This window comes from Macrobrachium nipponense, chromosome 27 (assembly GCF_015104395.2).
Source record: "Macrobrachium nipponense isolate FS-2020 chromosome 27, ASM1510439v2, whole genome shotgun sequence".
In the NCBI taxonomy this organism is placed as follows: Eukaryota; Metazoa; Arthropoda; class Malacostraca; order Decapoda; family Palaemonidae; genus Macrobrachium; species Macrobrachium nipponense.
Window position 1 is genome coordinate 30,554,850 of NC_087216.1, and position 18,518 is coordinate 30,573,367.

General features: G+C 38.5%; 2 protein-coding genes across 2 annotated transcripts in view; one reads left to right on the forward strand and one right to left on the reverse strand.

Annotated features, from left to right (window-relative positions):
• LOC135200653 (zwei Ig domain protein zig-8-like) overlaps window positions 1-18,518 on the forward strand; it is a 39,694-nt gene that overhangs the window by 9,337 nt on the left and 11,839 nt on the right. Inside the window, exons 2-4 of the mRNA XM_064229260.1 lie at window positions 51-187; window positions 2,281-2,358; window positions 7,734-7,866. Coding sequence (XP_064085330.1) covers window positions 51-187; window positions 2,281-2,358; window positions 7,734-7,866 — 348 coding nt within the window. The remainder of the gene's footprint in view (window positions 1-50; window positions 188-2,280; window positions 2,359-7,733; window positions 7,867-18,518) is intronic.
• LOC135200985 (KRAB-A domain-containing protein 2-like) lies at window positions 8,972-10,685 on the reverse strand. Its single transcript, XM_064229781.1, has 2 exons — window positions 10,603-10,685; window positions 8,972-10,353 (listed from the first exon to the last, which is right to left on the reverse strand). The coding sequence occupies exons 1-2, from the start codon at window positions 10,618-10,620 to the stop codon at window positions 9,661-9,663; spliced, it is 711 nt and encodes a 236-aa protein (XP_064085851.1). The 5' UTR covers window positions 10,621-10,685; the 3' UTR covers window positions 8,972-9,660.

Below are 18,518 nucleotides of genomic sequence, written 5' to 3' on the forward strand. Positions count from 1 at the left end.
TGAATCTCAAGCTACTATGTTATCTAAATAGTATTTTTGTTATTCGACAGAAGTAACTCCTCGAGGTGGAGCAAGATGGGTTGCAAAGCCTCAGCCATATTTTGCCGAATCACAACGGAATTTTACCATAATCTCTGGACAAACAGCCTATCTCAAGTGTAGGGTGCATATGTTGGGGGATCGGCAGGTAAGGACTGGTTCTTTTGATCTCATAAAAATAGTTTCATAATGATTTTTTGCAAAACATTGACATCACTATGGCAAACTTTACTGCTCTAGGATAGCTTTTTTCACAGGAATTGCTAATTTTCTTTAATTACACTTTTCCGTCAGATCTTGAAATCCAACAAGAAAGTTCCTCGAGGTTATAAGGTAAAATAGTGACATAAAATAACCAATACAAAAATATAAAACATTATCTTATATATTTCATTTGTGTATCGATAGTAAATGATGATTATGTCAACTTAAGACCCCGGAATATTACCTCCAAAACTGAAGGAGGATTGTAATGTATAAATTCCAATTTCATAGTGTTGATTCTCCTCTGTACTGATATGAAAAATATCAGGTTAATCTGTGCTGATACTTATAAAATCGTCAAACAGTCAGTACTGACGTGTGCCTAGGATACCTAAAGCCAAGTTTCTGAAAATTTTTAACTGAAGATTTTAAATTGATTTGTTATTCAGGAACAAAGACGTTCAGGGTCTGCACTAGCGATTCCCTTATCACAGTTTGATGGTCAGCTACTTCTAGAACAACATGCTACTAAGACAAACAGATACATGAAGGTCCATCCTTTAGTCATTCCCCAAACACCCGCTCCGATTCGTGGGTAGTTAAGAGTACTAATGTGGTCCAGAGGATGAGTTTGAAGCTCCAGCATCGCTTGGTATCTCAGTTCCAATTACAAGAAATATGTAGCACTTCTGATGCCTATATATATATATATATATATATATATATATATATATATATATATATATATATATATATATATATATATATGTGTGTGTGTGTGTGTGTGTGATTGTTGAAAATGTTCTGTTACAACGAATTCCATCTGATAAAACGAGCCCATAAAGACACCAAAATACAGAAAGTAGGAAGGTAATGAATGAGAAAAGTTACAGAAAAGGCAATATTTATACCAAAAGATCCATCCACAATCAGCCATTTTTAGGCCACCCCCACTGATAATTTCTCTTTAATCTTATTAAGCGTTGATTGAAGGAAGACTTTATCTATGACATCTGAATCCCAGGTCCCTTTGAGATGTTCATTACCTGTCTTTGTTTAATTAAGGCAGACGCTATCATCTGGCTTTTGTACCGACATTTGCTGCTATAAATTATACATGACAAATTCCAGTTCATTCCGTGGTTATGGTTATTTATATGGTTAAAAATCGCTCATCTCTGTTGTCCATACCTAACTGACCGTTGATGTTGTATTAATCTCTGGGGAAGTGATTTTCCTGTAAAACCTATTTAAGATTGGTCACAGACTAGGCATGGGATTTCATATACTCCTCTGTCCTTGGGGATTGTCTTTTGTTGAATGTTAATCAGGGATTTGGCTAAGGTATTTTGGTAGGTAAAGGCAAAAGGGTTAGATTTCCCGAGAGTTTGGGTCACTGTCTTTCCAGGTGTGGAATTTTATTCTATTGTTGGGTGTCTCTGTGGTCTTGTCTTTAGGGGGTCGGTAGAAAATTATGTTTGCTTGATGAATCCCTTTCTCAATGATATAGTCAGGATACCTTAAATTATATGAGTGGGGTGTCTTGTAAAGTAGATCAGACAACAATATTGACGAGTGGGAGGGGCTTCAGTAATGAAGTTTTGCTAGCCTATATCTACGAGCCTGCTAGATTCAGCTCACTTTTCCTATCCGACGGTTTGGTAAGATTTTATTGAGGAAAATCAATTAGACACTCACCTGAAATGCCCAGTAGTCGATGTATGCCTTTGCGATAGTCATGACTAAACTTTTTGGACCTGCCACAAAAACCTTTAAAAACCTTGATTCCTTTATTGCTCCATCTTTATATTTGTTTGTGTGTGTGTGATAAAGTAAGTCTGGATCTGCCCAAGATTCTTACCTCCCTTTGCCGTCCTTAAAGCAACTTGTCCACGTATTATGAGGAAAGCAGTCCGTAACATATAACATGAATGGAAAATTACAAGTTTTTTTTTTTAAGTTTACATCATTAACAGTATCCCAACAAGGGAAACTTTCCAAGAAATGTAATATTTGAATTCACATTTCTTTTCACAGGTAACGTGGATGAGAGTGAGGGATTTCCATATTTTGACTGTAGGTGTCATCACTTACTCGGCTGATCAAAGATTCCAGGTAAGTTAAGAAAGAGGAAATAAGTGGAAATAATGAATATGAGACTGGAATGAACTTTGGAGGCGGAACACAAGACGCAACATAACCTAACCTATAACCTAATCTAACATAAACCAACCTAACCCAACCTGAATACCGGCCACCATAAATATATGTGACTTTTTCCTGTGGCTTTTTTTTCTAGCCAATATTGTGACTTTTTTCTGACTTTTTCCCGTGACTTTCTTTCCCAGCTAAAACTGTGACTTTTTTCCTTGCTTTTTTCCTGTGACTTTTTTCTTTGACTTTGTTTCCTAGCTAAAGCTGAATGATTTTCTGTGACTTTTTTCCTGTGACTTTGTATCTTAGCTAAAACTGTGACTTATTTCCTTACTTTTTTCCTGTAACTTTGTTTCCTAGCTCAACCTATGACTTTTTTCATTACTTTTTTCCGGTGACTTTATTCCCTAGCTAAACTGTGAATTTTTTCCTGTGACTTATTTCCTAGCTAAACCTGTGACATTTTACCCGTGACTTTGTTTCCTAGCTTAAACTGTGACTTTTTTTCTGTGACTTTTTACCCGTGACTTTGTTCCCTAGCTAAAACTGTGACTATTTTTATCTGTGACATTTTCCTGTGACTTTTTTCCCTAGCTAAACCTATGACTTTTTCCCTGTGACTTTGTTCCCTAGTTAAACTGTGAATTTTTTTCTGTGACCTTTTTCCTAGCTAAAACTGTGACTCATTTTCCGCGACATTTTCCCTTTGACTTTTATTACCGGCCACCGAGAGGGCCTCCGCAGATTTGGATCTTGATTTTGTCAAAGAGTATTCGGGTTCATTCTCATTCGTATTTCACAGAATTTTCAGTATGTTCTTTTAAACAATATTTCTCAGCCATACCTAAACTGTCTCAGACTTTAAAAGATACTGGTGTATATTTTATTGCATTTCTCAGTCATACCTAAACTGTCTACTTTAAAGGATGTTGATGTATTTTCTTGCATTTCTCAGCCATACCTAAACTGTCTCAGAATTTAGAAGATGTTGATGTATGTTTTTTATTGCCCTATGTACTAATAATGAGAGCTTCTAGATTTCAGCAATATGTATGATTTTAACCTTTATAACTACAGTACAGGTACTCAAACAGCTCCTTTACCAGGGTTGTCAAAGCGAATCCCTATTTACTCATTTTCCTTTACCTGGTTAGATTTTTTTATAAACTAATATTTGGAATTATGTATACATTCGTTGCCAAGTTAGTAAGTATTATTATTATTTGAAATACCGGCCCCCCCCCCCTCTCTCTCTCTCTCTCTCTCTCTCTCTCTCTCTCTCTCTCTCTCTCTCTCTCTCTCGTGAAATAACGTTTCCAGTTCCCTGTATAGCTCTTGCACTTCCATAATCTCGTGCATTAAAATAATTAGCCATGATCGCCTTATGGGCCGAGGCACGGAAGCAGCCACTGATAATATCTGCCATTTTCTTGCTTTGTATGTTTCATTTGACACCAGCTACAGTAAGATTCACTGATAAAAATACCAAGCGTCAGTCTAATAAACTCATAAAATGTACTCTCTGGGAATACGTCAATGAGAAAATTCATTCTGATTGGAATTTATGTTGGAGAGAGAGAGAGAGAGAGAGAGAGACTTGGACACCTGTAGACCTTCATAAGCATGCCTTAAGCAGCTTACCTTAGCGAGGTGCAAATCAGTATGCATCGCCTTGCTCACATTAGCCAGCTGCGTGGATCGTTCGTGGCCTATTGCCCACTAGTCCACTCAGCTTTATACGGATACTATAAAAAAAAAAGTAGATTCACATCAACCGTGCATTTGATGTCTAGACCAGTCCCTTACGACGCTCCTGATTGGCTGTTGATAAGCCAATCACAGGGCTGGAAACTCTCAGTCTTTCTCGAGAGTTCACATAGGCAGGATTTATGTCCCACTTCTCCTGAAAGACGTATACTTCAGGGGAGGTGGAACATAGATCCTACCCATGTGAACTCCCGAGAGAAACTGAGAGTTTCCAGCCCTGTGATTGGCTTATCAACAGCTAATCAGGAGCGTTGTAAGGGACCGGACTAAACGTCAAATGCACGGTTGATGTGAGTCTACTATGACCTCAGCTGGGGTAAAGAGGAAGGGTGTGGAATTGTGAGTATGATAGCCGAATGATCCAAGTTACCGTCTGTCGTTGTTTCTAAACCAGGCGTCGCCGGTTCGAATCCTGCCAAGAACGATAGACTCGTCATCTATATTTATTCCCACTGGGTGTAAATTATTCCGGAGATACGATGTATGTGGCTTATGATATATATGTGTATATATATATATATATAATATATATATAATAATATATATATCTATATATATATATATATATGATGAGAGAGAGAGAGAGAGAGAGAGAGAGAGAGAGAGAGAGAGAGTTTGCATGTGTGAGCGGAAGAGGCTTGCGTGTGGGAGCACCTATGAACGCGTGAGTGCCCCTCAGATTAAATTGTTCGGTGGAAGAACTTGGACTCACGAGTATATATACTTTCCATTCTCGTTGCTTCAGAGACTAAAAGAAGTTTATCGTTGTTCATTCGAGTAACTGTCGAAGCAGAAGTGACACGACTCTTGGAGCAGTCAGATTCAGTAGCTCCCCCATCTCCTTCAGTAGAGATTGCAAGAGTTTCACTTCAGCGAGTGAGACGGATAGAATATGAAACTTAGGCCAAAGGCCAAGCACTGGGACCCATGAGTTCATTCAGCACTGAAAAGGAAACAGTGAGAAGGTTTCAGAGAGAGAGAGAGAGAGAGAGAGAGAGAAAACTACCGTGAAGTCAAAAGTCCAATTTAAAAAGCTCGTAAAAAGGGAAAAAAAATGAAACAGGCTATCCATTTCTACTATATTTTTTATTATTATTATTTCATTATTATTATTTTATTTTTTCTTTACATTTTTATTTTCAAGGTGTAAAGGAGGAAAACCTCGCAGTCACGCCATGAAACGATTGTTAGGAGACGGTGGAAAGTAAGATGGAAGAAAAGGAATATAAAAGGAGGTACAGTAAATGGGATAAAAGGGGGTTGCAAGTAAAATATGCGCCGAAGTTTCTTCGGTGCAATCTAGTTTTCTGAACAGGGTGTAATGTGTTATGAAACTCTCGATGTGCTGCAGAATGAAACTCTCAGCCACGACCGGGCAGTGCTCAGTTGCTCGCCATATGCGGTCATGTCAAGATGTGTAGACGGATGGCACCTTTAGCGAGACGCATGACCATGGTAACTTTAACCTTGAAAAATAAAGATTTTAAAAAACTACTGACGCTAGAGGGCTGCAATTTGGTATGTTTGATGATTGAGGGACGGTGGATGATCGACATAGCAATTTGCAGCCCTCTAGCCTCATTAGTTCTTAAGATCTGAGTAGTCTTTAAGATCTGCAAAACAAAACAACATTGCTTAAGACACGCACGGTTGGATCGCAGGCCAGTCCCTAAAAGCACTATTGGCAGTCCGGAAACGACCCCGTAATTAAATTCTGCTGAGACATATGCACTACTAACGCTCGAAGCTATCTTTAGTTGATACGGTTCACACTCAGTTATTTAGTGTTACCAAAAATACCGTGCAGTCAATCCTGAACAAGGTGTACTACGTATATTTTTTCCTTTATATCATAGCAGTCAATCGGGTATATAGTAACTAACTATGAATGCAAATGGCTGTGTCATCGTTACTATTACAGAGTTAAGATCTTGCATATGACCTGCGTGTTTACATAAAAGTAAGGTCCTTAAAATATACTCTGGGAAAACATTTAAAGGACCTTCCGATGTTTGCAGTCAATCTACGCAACTATTGGTTGGAACATTGTTTAAACCACAGATCACGAATCTTAATAATAGCTCCTGTGTTTTCATAACCACAGAATTGGTATCTACATGAAATCCCTGTAAGCCTTTAATGTATAAACAGATAGTTTGATATATTGGTGAATAGATGTTACCTCTACTGCATATTTCAAAGGCATGGCCTTCAGTAAATGAGTTTTGTTTGATTGTCTCTACAGTATCCTGTATGAAATACAGTTCTAACCATTACCACCAGGACTGCATCATATCGCTAGGAAAGACCAGTGCTCTCAAAATGGATACGAAAGTATAAATTGGATGCTTTTTGAAGTGAGGCAAATTATTGTATACAACGCTGACCAAAATTATTCGAAATGCTAGCAATTGTCAAAAAGTGGATACTATTACTGCGAATTTTGGGTACCTTTTCTATTTCCTGCGCGTTCCATATTTTATTGAACCTTCAAATGTTTATTTGACTTGTTACCAGGATTATTTTGGCCCAGTATTCACAGTAGTTTAAAATATTGCTTTTCCTCTGACATGAATATAGGGAACAGAGGATATCGACCTTATCGTTTCATATAAACGGGTGATATTTGTTTGTTACAAATTCCGTCGGCTGATAACCAAGCGCCTTAATCATACCATTTTTAAAGCTTTAGTCTATACACCCAACACAGATCCCTCCTTATACCATTCTTGAACCAGTGGATGATTTAAAGATATCCAAGAATGCTGAGTTCCTATAGGCATATAGATGTTAGCTACTACGAATTAAGTATATTATAAAGCTGATGTTCAAAATTAGAACACGTATGACGCGTGTTCAAAAATGGGCATAGGAACATTATCTTCAGATTCAGATTCAGTCAACGATACGAATTTCCAAGTGGCGTTAAAAAAATTATTATTTTTTTCTTATATAACTTTATCCTCAGATAGAACTATGTAATGCCAACATACTATTTTATCCTACAGTTTCTAGAATCTATAAGGAGCAGCTGCATGATGTCCCCAGAATGAACGTATGGTATTCGTCGAGGTCACACATTACAGTACGCTAGTAAAAGCTGTTCGTTATAGAACCAAGATCTTTTAAAAAGAGTATTTTGCTCAACAGAATATTGAGTCAACAAATTTAAACCTGCGAAAACATTTTGCATACAAACAAAAACATTTAAAGTTTTATCATTAATTAAACAGACATAGTGTTCAAACAAACAAAAGAAACTTATTTGGACATTATATTTTACAACAGTTGAACATACCTGATTCCAACAATCCTACATCAAGCTCCAATGATGTTCACATACCACTTATAGGGGACTTTGTTTTCTTACACGCCAATAGGAAACTGTTTTTGGAATGAACAGAGCAAAGGTGATTTCTGTTGCAGTTGTCACAAGTGATTCGCCAGATTTTTTTTTTTCCCGAAGGCTTCATTTTAGGGAAATTAACATTGTTGCCAGTTTACTTTAAGCACTTTTACGTCGAAAAGACAATCAGAATAGAAATTAAAACTTCATTCATTTGTTACAGGTTCTGCACAGTACAGAAACAGACGACTGGACGTTACAGGTACAGTACGCGCAGCCTCGAGACTCAGGTTCTTACAAATGCCAAGTGAATTCGGACCCTAAAATAGCCCGCAGTGTCTACTTGAGCGTAACAGGTGTGCAGATTTGCCCCTCAGTAAATTTTCGTCTTGTATATCGTAATGTATTTTTCTCATGCATGTATTGAAAGAAAATTTAAACAAATGCAACGTATATTACCACACACACACACACACACACACACACAATATATATTATATATATATATATACTATATAATAATATACATATGTATATTATATATATATATATTATATATATCATATATATATATATAATATAATCTATATATATAATGTACATATCCATATAATATACACACACACACCACATATATATATATATATATATATATATATATATGTATATACACATATTTATAATATAATAAAAGCCACAAGTGAGTTGGTAGATGTGGACGTTGGACCAAGTAGAAGTTTTTAGTATTATTTTGGAAATGCGCACAGCCATGACTCCTACTTAATTCCTACAGAGCTTGTAAGTTCTTCACAAAACTTAAAAAAGAAAAAAAGTAAAAAGCATCGGTGAAATTGAAGTCAGTGACGGACAAATAATCGTATAAGTGGTAACTGTAATATTTCCATGTCTTGTACCATCTTTCATCAAGTTTACTTCTAAGACCCTTTTTTGTAACAACAAGTCGATAATTCTCAATGGTATCTCACAATCCCTGCAAACATTAGCAAAAGTAGAATACTGCGAGCATACGACACCACAAGTCATGTTAAGTCGTGCATATATATATATATATATATATATATATATATATATATATATATATATATATATATATATATGTGTGTGTGTGTGTGTGTGTGTGTGGTGTGTGTGTGTGTGTGTGTTAAGGTCATTTTGAGGAATTGGTCATTTTGCAAACTGCCCGGTCATTTTGGAAAATGACCAAAATATCTGTCAGTATGCAAAATGCCCAAATAATTGTGGTCATTTTGCAAAATGACTATTAGTATCGTTGGTCATTTTGTAAAGTTACCCCAATAGCTGCTGGTCATTATACAAAAATAAACAAATAGTAACTTAAAATTGATTAGGAAAAGTCCAAGTATTAATAAAGGTGTGTGTGTTTTTTATTCAACATTAAAAACTTACATTACACATTACAAGTATATTAGAATATTGAAAAATGACCAGAAGTTTGGTCATTTTGCAAAATGACTATTAGTATCGTTGGTCCTTTTGTAAAGTTACCCCAATAGCTGCTGGTCATTTATTCAACATTAAACACTTACATTACACATTACAAGTATATTAGAATATTGAAAGAACTAAAACTGAACTGGAAAATTATTTCAACAATTATCAAAATTAGCATTATCTGACTTGTTTGAACAAGAGTTGCTGCATTTACATCTGCTGTTGTACAATACTTCGTTTTTGAAGCATTTACAGCGTCTGCTCCGACATGACTGGGTGCAGCTACACTTACTGATCCCCTGGCCATGTCCCATCGAGTCGGCAATAGCTACCTCTCGCATACTGACTTTGCGATCCTTTATTACCTCTTCGAGTGACATAAATTTTTCAGCGCATAAAGTGAACTGATTCCGACTGTACACCTGTTTAAGTAAACCATGTTTTGTCCCTAGTTTGTAAGTTCCGCCCTCCATTGTCTCAGTTATAATTGCCTTTGCATTCGCAAACTCCGCTCGTCCACGGTCAACAAGTGGGATAGGAACCATGACAGTGTCCCCTGCAAGGGCTGGCTTGAAACGCTGTACTGATTTATCCTTCATTTTTTTAGCTTGCTTCTCTTGTTGTATTTTCGATTCCCTTCGTTCAGCCTGAATGCTACGATTTCTATTGCATAGGCATCAGAGCACAGGATCATCAACATTGTCATTTACAGTTGAACAACACTGACCAGAAGGATGACATGGAATGTTTTGACCACACGAGTTGTAATTTATGGCACAACTTTCAGCACTTCTCCCCTGTTCTACATTTTTATCTTCTTCATTAACTAAACAAAGTGCTTCTGCAAGCTGCTCTTCTGTCTCCATGTCTTCCATTATTTCTTCTGGTATGTTGACAGCAGAAATACCAAGATGAACCTTTTCTCCGTACATGGCTTCATAAGGTGTCCTGCCAATTCCAGATTGGAAGCGCGTGTTTTTCTGCCACTGAACAAAGCGCAGTCCATTTGACCATTGTGTAGTGTTGTTATCTTTCATCCAGCAAGCGAGTATTGCTTCAACATCTCTGTTTGCTCGTTCCACGGAACCCTGTGATTGAGAATATCTTGGTTTCCCATGAACTAGCTTACATTCTGGCCACATAGCCAGAACTTCCTTGATTACCTTATTTGAAAATTCTCTCCCATTGTCAGATCGAAGAATATGAGGGGCTCCTTTATCACAGAAAATGTCAACCAGATGAAAAGCTACCTCCTCGGCAGTCTTAGTCTGTAGGGCTCGAAGGCATATCATCTTGGTCAAGTGATCCTGGTAATTGAAAATGAAACGGTACTTCCCATCTGGTTGACTCTGCATATCAATCAAGTCAACCTGCAAAGACACAGTACAAGACAAAATTATAAGTAATGCAAATACATCATCATAATTATTATTGTCAGCAGAATTATTATTATTATTATTATTAGTATAGTAGTAGTAGTGTAGTATAGTAGTAGTGTAGTAGTAGTAGTGAGTAGTAGGGTCATGCATATAATTTATTACATTAAGGTTAGATTGGAAGGCTAGGAAATGCCTACAATAACTTAGTGAATAATAATGTTTGTTTGTTTCGTTACTAACCTGAGCTCGAGAATTCATGCTGTTCGAGACGATTGGCTTGACAACCACACACTTCCGCACACTACTTTTCTTTAGATGACATTCCTCACAATACCGCAAGAACGCGTTATCTGATCACGTGAAATGTTTGCATATTTTTCTTTGGTTGCCTTACACATACTAGTTCTTCCTCCGTGGCCAATTATGCGATGAATAGCTAGAAGTACTTCAAACACATCTTTTGCAACTTTTGCACGGTGGTACCCTCAATTGTGACCTCCAGTATTTCATATTTTTGTAACAAACGATAATCCTGCTTAGTCTTCGTAGGATTAGATTGTTTAAGTTCATTCAGGCGACTAATTACTCGTTCGTATTCTTCCCGGGGAAATAAACTTGAACTATTTGTAGCTTTGTTTTCTTCAGACTCTAGAAGTTTTGTTTGGAAAAGACTTTTCTTACTTTCCATTGTGAAGCTTTTCAGTGTGCAATATACTTGCAACAAATAAGTGATGAGAGGAGCACGAATATTTCCGTCCTCGGCCGAACCTAAGTAGGAACTAACTGCCTGTTCAGACAAACATACACTTGCACACACACTTCGAAACATTTGTATCAGCTTAGGATACTAATTCGAGCGTGTTTCAAGTTCAGTTTTAGTTCTTTCAATATTCTAATATACTTGTAATGTGTTATGTAAATTTTTAATGTTGAATAAAAAAAACACACACCTTTATTAATACTTAGACTTTTCCTAATCAATTTTAAGTTACTATTTGTTTATTCTTGCATAATGTCCAGCAGCTATTGGGATAACTTTACAAAATGACCAACGATAGTAATAGTCATTTTGCAAAATGACCAAACTTCTGGTCATTTTCCAAAATGACCACAATTATTTGGGCATTTTGCATACTGACATATATTTTGGTCATTTTCCAAAATGACCGGGCAGTCTGCAAAATGACCAATTCCTCAAAATGACCGTAACATATAATATATATATATATATATATATATATATATATATATATATAAATATAGAGATATATATATACATACATATATATATATATATATATATATATCTATCTATCTATCTATCTATATATATATATATATATATATATATATATATATATATATATATATATATATATATATATAGAAGTTAGATCACCGAAATATAGTCCTTAGTTTTAGACCAGAGTGTTTTAGTGAGCCTTTTATATTTGAGACGTATTCTGCTTTCACAGAAGAATTCATTTACATTTATACATACATACATATATATCATACATATATATATATATATATATATATAATGTGTGTGCGCGTTATGGAGGAGTAATGATAGTTTATATTTGACAACGTCTCCAAAGGTTGTGTGAGAGAGAGAGAGAGAGAGAGAGAGAGAGAAGAGAGAGAGAGAGAGATTGGTGGAAGAATGAATGGGAGTGGTTAAATGGCGGTCGGAAGCATGTCTGTTGTGGCGCTCTGTAGTAAGTCAGTGGAAGTCTGTTACGAGAGTCATAAGCAGTGAGGCGTCTGGTGAAGTCAGTGTTGGTTTTGACAGCGGTTATCCTTTGGTGGTTAGTTGTTTTGGTGTTATTTGATAGATTTTGGGGTTGTAAAGTTGTTGTGCGTGTGTCTGTCAGGTTGTGGTGAGGTTAAGGAGGTTGGTGGTGCATTTTCGGTGTCTGTGAGTGGTGGTTGGGGCAGTGTTGGTTTTGGCAGGTTGTTGTGCTTCTGTAAGTCGTGTGGTTGTCGTGTTCTTTCGGGCTGTTGGTGTTCGTCTGCAGTGATTTGTCGGGTTATTGAGTTGTTGTGGGGTTGTGGGTCTCAGGTGGTTGGGTTGTGTTTGGTTGTCGATGGTGGTTGTGTGTCGGCTAGCCTATAGCCTATATCCGGCGGACAGCACAGCCTAGCCCTGAGTATCAGAAGCCAGAGGTGAGTACCTATTTGTGTTTTGTGTGTTTGGTATTTCATTGAACTAATTGTCCTGCAGGTTAAAGGTAAACATAAAGGGGAAAGTGTGAGTGTGGGAAATTTTGTTAGCTGGTACGATTAACGTAACTGTGGGGAGTTTACTTGTTTTTTCTAAGCTTGTGATCCCGCCACATTATTTTTTGGCACCCGAACAGGGACTGCTGGTGTGGCAGCTGCAGGACGATTGGTCTAGGCTAGTGTGTATGAGTGGTGAGAAAGTTTGGGATGGAAGGATTGAGTGAGGTGGAGAGGCTGAAGGAGGAGTTGAGGTTGGAGAGGGAAGTAAGAGGATAATGAGAGTTTAAGGGTAGAGTGTGAGGAGCTGAAGAGCGAGTTAGAGGAAATGAGAGGAATGCTAAGGAGTGCAAAAGTGGAAATGAAAGAAGAAGTGAAAGGAGCGGAAGAGAGAATGGTTGAGAAAATGGACAAAAAATTCATAGTGATGATGAATGCAGTGCAGGAGATGATGAAGGGGTTCATGGGAGAGGGAGCTGTAGGAGGTAGGCCTACTAGGTCTTGTGATAGGCCAGAAGTGGTAAAGACAAAGGAAGAGCGAGTGGATGAAACTACGAGTAACGAAGGTGACTTGGTTGTGATAGGTAAAGGAAAGAAGGGAAAGAGACAGGATAAGGATAAACCTGAGGACAAGAATAAGAAGGGGGCTGAGGAAAAAAAGACGACTAAGACTAGGACTGAATACATTGGGGTAAGGGCTGAGAGTGATTTGGATAGCAGTGAGTAGAACAGGGGGTTAGAAAGAAGGGTAAGAAGAGCATAATCAGGAGCATGGATGTTAGTATGGAAGTTGATTCGCTGTATTCAGACGAGGTTAAGAGGGATCAGAATGTTAGTAGCGAAAGTGAGAGTGAGCGGGAAGTACGAAAGTCTGTATATATGAGAGAGATACCTAGATGTGCACAATACGAGGAATATGGTAGTAGGGACATAGGGGATTTTTTAAAGGAATATGAAAGGTATTGGGAGGCAAAGTATGGGGATAACAAGAGAGTCTGGGCAAGAGAGTTGGGTAGCTTTTTGATGGGATTTTTGTTGAATATGTATGGGGTAATGATGAGTGTGGGGAATGTGCCTTATGAGAGTGTGAAAGCCAGGATTGTGGAACAGGCGAAGAGGATAAGGATTAGTGTTAGATACAGGAGAAAACATGGTTTTGATGAGGTAAAAATGAATGTTGGTGAGTCATTGTCGATGTATGTGTGCAGGTTGGAAACATTAGCCAGGAAAAAGTTTGGGGATGAAGGGATAAATGAGTGTAAAAAGTTAGTGAGGAAGTTGATGGCAACTGTGCCTGAGAGTGTGTATGAGTTTGTAAATCTGAAACGTAAGGAGAAAATGCGATGGACGAATGAAAGGTTGTCGTGGAATGACATTTTGGAAATAGTAGAGGATTATGAGTTGGATAGGTGTATGAAAGAGAGTAGAAGTGTTAGTGTTAGGACTGAAGTGGCTGATGTTATACCAGAGTTTAAGAGCTATAGGGAGGCAGTTTTGGTAGGGCCAAGGCGAATGGCAGAGCGAGTGGTTGATAGGAGTGTTAGAGCCAGTAACGTAAGTATGGTTAGCCCTAAGAGAGATCGGAGTGCAAGTGTTGGAAGAGTAGGGTCGGTTAGTCGTGAACGAGAGCAGCAGTGTTACAGATGTGGAAAGCTAGGGCACAGGAAGAATGAATGTCGGTGGGTGTTGGGAGCGTGCTTCGGGTGTGGGCAAATAGGGCATTTAGTGAGCGAGTGTAAGAAAGATAGTGATATTGAATGTTACAGGTGTGGGCAAGTAGGGCATATAGCAAGTGGATGTCGAGGTACTCGTGTGACTGAGGTTTGCGGTAATTGTGGGAAGAATGGGCATTATGCTAGGATGTGTAAGGAACAGCGGGCAAAATGTGTTGAATGTGGAATGGAAGGTCATGTGGCGAGTGTGTGTAGGCGAAAGAGGATGAGTCAGGTTGGGAGTTCGGGAAACTAGGTACAAAGGGGATTAAGTTGGGTGGGTCCTCTGGTGTGCGGTCAGTAAGAGTGATGCATGTGCGTGAAGGATTGTTGCATGAAAAAGGGTTTGGAGGAAGAGTTCATGAATGTATGAGTGTAAAAGTGAGGTGCAAAGGGGTGTGTTTGGTTGCTTTTGATTGATACTGGGTGCAGTGTTAGTGTTCTTTTTAAGAATGGATGTGACAAGTTGCGGAGTGAGTGTGAAATTAGGAAATGTAAAAGGGAGGTACGAGGAATAGGAAATTTGGGTATGCCTGTGGTGGGAATGTTGCGTGAAAATGTAGAAATCGAAGGGGTAGTCATGGATGAAGGTGACTTTTATGTGATTGAGGGAATGAGTGATAAGTATGATATGTTGTTAGGATACAGGTTTCTGAAGAAGTGTTGGATGGTGGTCCATCCGAGCAGGAATATGATTGAGTTGCGTAGGAATGGGAATGTACATGGAGAGTTGTACTTGGATAGGGATGGAGGGTTAAGAAGTAAAATATGGAAGGGAGTACCATTGGTTGCGAAAGAGAGTGTAAAAGTGCCGCGAGAAGTTGGAGAAGTTGTTAGTGTGAAAGTTGCGTGGCCCGATAGTCTTGGGATTGTCAGAGGTGACAAGTGTGCATATGTGGTTGAGGGTGTGAATGCGAACAAGTTGGTAAGAGCGAGCGTGCATGTGTACGACAGGATTTTGGATGTGGAGAATCCTCGGGTTTTTGTGGCCTCATTGCCGAGTGTTAGGAAAAAGCGAGTGCTGGATATACGTGAAGGTGATTGTGTGGGATTGTTGTACACGTAGGTGGATGTGGACGACAAAAGACATGTTAGGGTGCAAACGGTTAATAAAGCGTGTGCTACGGATGACTGGGGGAATTAATGATACTTGTAGTGTATGTGGGTTTGAGTTGACAGGGACAAATAAGACTTCAGTGAGAAGGAAACTGAGTAGTGAGGAGGTAGTTGATAGGATGGATAAGTCTTTGCAGGAGTTTGACAGAAGTATGGATGAACTGAGTGGTTTGGTGGCCAAAATAGGGGAGATGTTGGAACCAGAGTTAGAAGACATCGGTGAAGTAGTGAATGGAATTTGGGAGGATGGTAGTGAGGGAGATAATGGGAGTTTGAATGAAAGTGGTTTGGAAGAAGTGAATGGTGATGTAACTGAAAGAGTGTATGATGGTCCTCAAGCAAGATCCAGGGGGCCTGCATCTGAGCATCCTTGGGTGTTGCGAAAGGCAATTTAGTGTGGATGTTGTGAGTGTAAGGAGACGTTGTCAAATGTAATGGGGGAGGTAATATGGAGGAATAATCATAGTTTATATTTGACACCGTCTCCAAAGGTTGTGTGTGTGAGAGAGAGAGAGAGAGATTGGTGGAAGAATGAATGGGAGTGGTTAAATGGCGGTCGGAAGCATGTCTGTTGTGGCGCTCTGTAGTAAGTCAGTGGAAGTCTGTTACGAGAGTCATAAGCAGTGAGGCGTCTGGTGAAGTCAGTGTTGGTTTTGACAGCGGTTATCCTTTGGTGGTTAGTTGTTTTGGTGTTATTTGATAGATTTTGGGGTTGTAAAGTTGTTGTGCGTGTGTCTGTCAGGTTGTGGTGAGGTTAAGGAGGTTGGTGGTGCATTTTCGGTGTCTGTGAGTGGTGGTTGGGGCAGTGTTGGTTTTGGCAGGTTGTTGTGCTTCTGTAAGTCGTGTGGTTGTCGTATTCTTTCGGGCTGTTGGTGTTCGTCTGCAGTGATTTGTCGGGTTATTGAGTTGTTGTGGGGTTGTGGGTCTCAGGTGGTTGGGTTGTGTTTGGTTGTCGATGGTGGTTGTGTGTCGGCTAGCCTATAGCCTATATCCGGCGGACAGCACAGCCTAGCCCTGAGTATCAGAAGCCAGAGGTGAGTACCTATTTGTGTTTTGTGTGTTTGGTATTTCATTGAACTAATTGTCCTGCAGGTTAAAGGTAAACATAAAGGGGAAAGTGTGAGTGTGGGAAATTTTGTTAGCTGGTACGATTAACGTAACTGTGGGGAGTTTACTTGTTTTTTCTAAGCTTGTGATCCCGCCACATTATTTTTTGGCACCCGAACAGGGACTGCTGGTGTGGCAGCTGCAGGACGATTGGTCTAGGCTGAAATATCCAGACTGCTATTTGTGGCTGCTGTGTTATCATAGTCTAGGTGTTAAATTCCACTTTTTTGCGTAAGCATTGAAAACCCCTGTTTTGGGCATTTGTTAAAATATTGGTTTTACTGATTTTTATCGCATTCCTTTTGTTCATGTACAAACGAACCTTTTATTCTCAGATATATATATATATATATATATATATATATATGAATGCCTTTTACTGTAATGCGACAGTAAAATATGATGATATAAGGCCCATAAAACACTATTCGAACGTTGCGACCATATATTTCGGGCTCTTCCTTCTGTGCCCCTGTTCACTGGTAAAATATGGACAGATGATGTGTAACAAGATGGCCTTACATCTTCACATATATATATATATATATATATATATATATATATATATATATATATATATATATATATATATATATCGGAGAATGACAAACTAAAAAAAAATAAAACGGATAGGCTTCAAATAATACTTATCTAAGAAAATTCTACAAAACTGTGTCTACATTGGAAAGCTCCCCACTGTAGTTCCAAAGCTTTCTATTTTATCAGCTCCTAAAAAAAAACAAAAAAAAAATCTGCCACACGCCAGTAATGCTTTGCATCTTGAAACACTCTGCTATATAATCAGTATGGCAAGCTTAAATGTATCATAGCATTGGCTCGTTGCATTCGTTACAGCGACAAACACTGAATTATGAATATGCCAGTTATAGGAACATTATTGCATTCAAGATGGAATGACACGCCGATAAGGAGGGGTATGACAAAATGAGTCAGGAGGAGAATTCTCGGATAAATTTGAAATATGAAAACACAAGAGCAATGTTTTGTAGAAATTGAAAAATACACTTCCGAATTGTTGGGGAAACCTGTCGATAAACTGTATTGAATTTTAAGAGCATGAATTAAAACAACCACTTATTTTTGAGCTATTAAATACTGCTCATACTGAAGAATAAGCAAATCGTAATGGGAGAAGTTCTGCGGTTACTATAAGAATAAAGAACAAGTATTGAAGAATAGCAGGCCGCAGAGAATTAACGAGGAACGAGCTTTGTACGTAAAAAAAAAATTTGGGGTAAAAGGACTGTCCCTCAAGAAGAGAACATAGTAAGAGCCACGGTGAATAGAATTCAAAGATCTCATGAGAGATTTCCGTCAATGTTCGTTCCACTGAACCTGCTGCGGGGATGCTCAGACGTTTGTTGACTAATTAAAGAGGAGTAATTTAGGGAATAGGACAATGTATGTTGGGGCAAGAGATGCTTACGTCTTTTCAAGAAAAGGGTCCAGTATAGAAACTGTTTGTCATGAAAGAGCATGGAACGAGATATTAGGGTAATGGAATTATATGCGACGTAGGGCATGGAAGGCTAAGATCTTTTTTATTTTGTTTATTTCTGGTAAAATAGAAATATTGAGCTAGTGTTGGGATGAGTGAGGATATGCAAATAAAAGGAGGTGACATCTGCTGGAAAGTATGAGAGAGGAATGCATCAGCTCATATAGGCGCGTACATCCATTCGTTGTTGAAAATTGCTCCAATAAACAAAGATGAAAGCCAAGAAGATGGTTTAGACCAGTGGTTTTTAACCTGGGGACGCGCCCCCCTAGGAGGGCGTCAGCAATTTCCAGGGGAGGCGCGAGCCCTAGGGAAAAATACTCTAATTATATTCGTTATTCTCTTAACAAGAGTGAGGGACTAATATTCAGAAGTTTATGAAAGAATGAAAAAGTATCGCCTTAGAACGTTACTTTCCTAGAGTCTACTACTCTAGTTAGGATCGGTGGGGTGACCGTGTTTTGTAATGGTTGACCTCC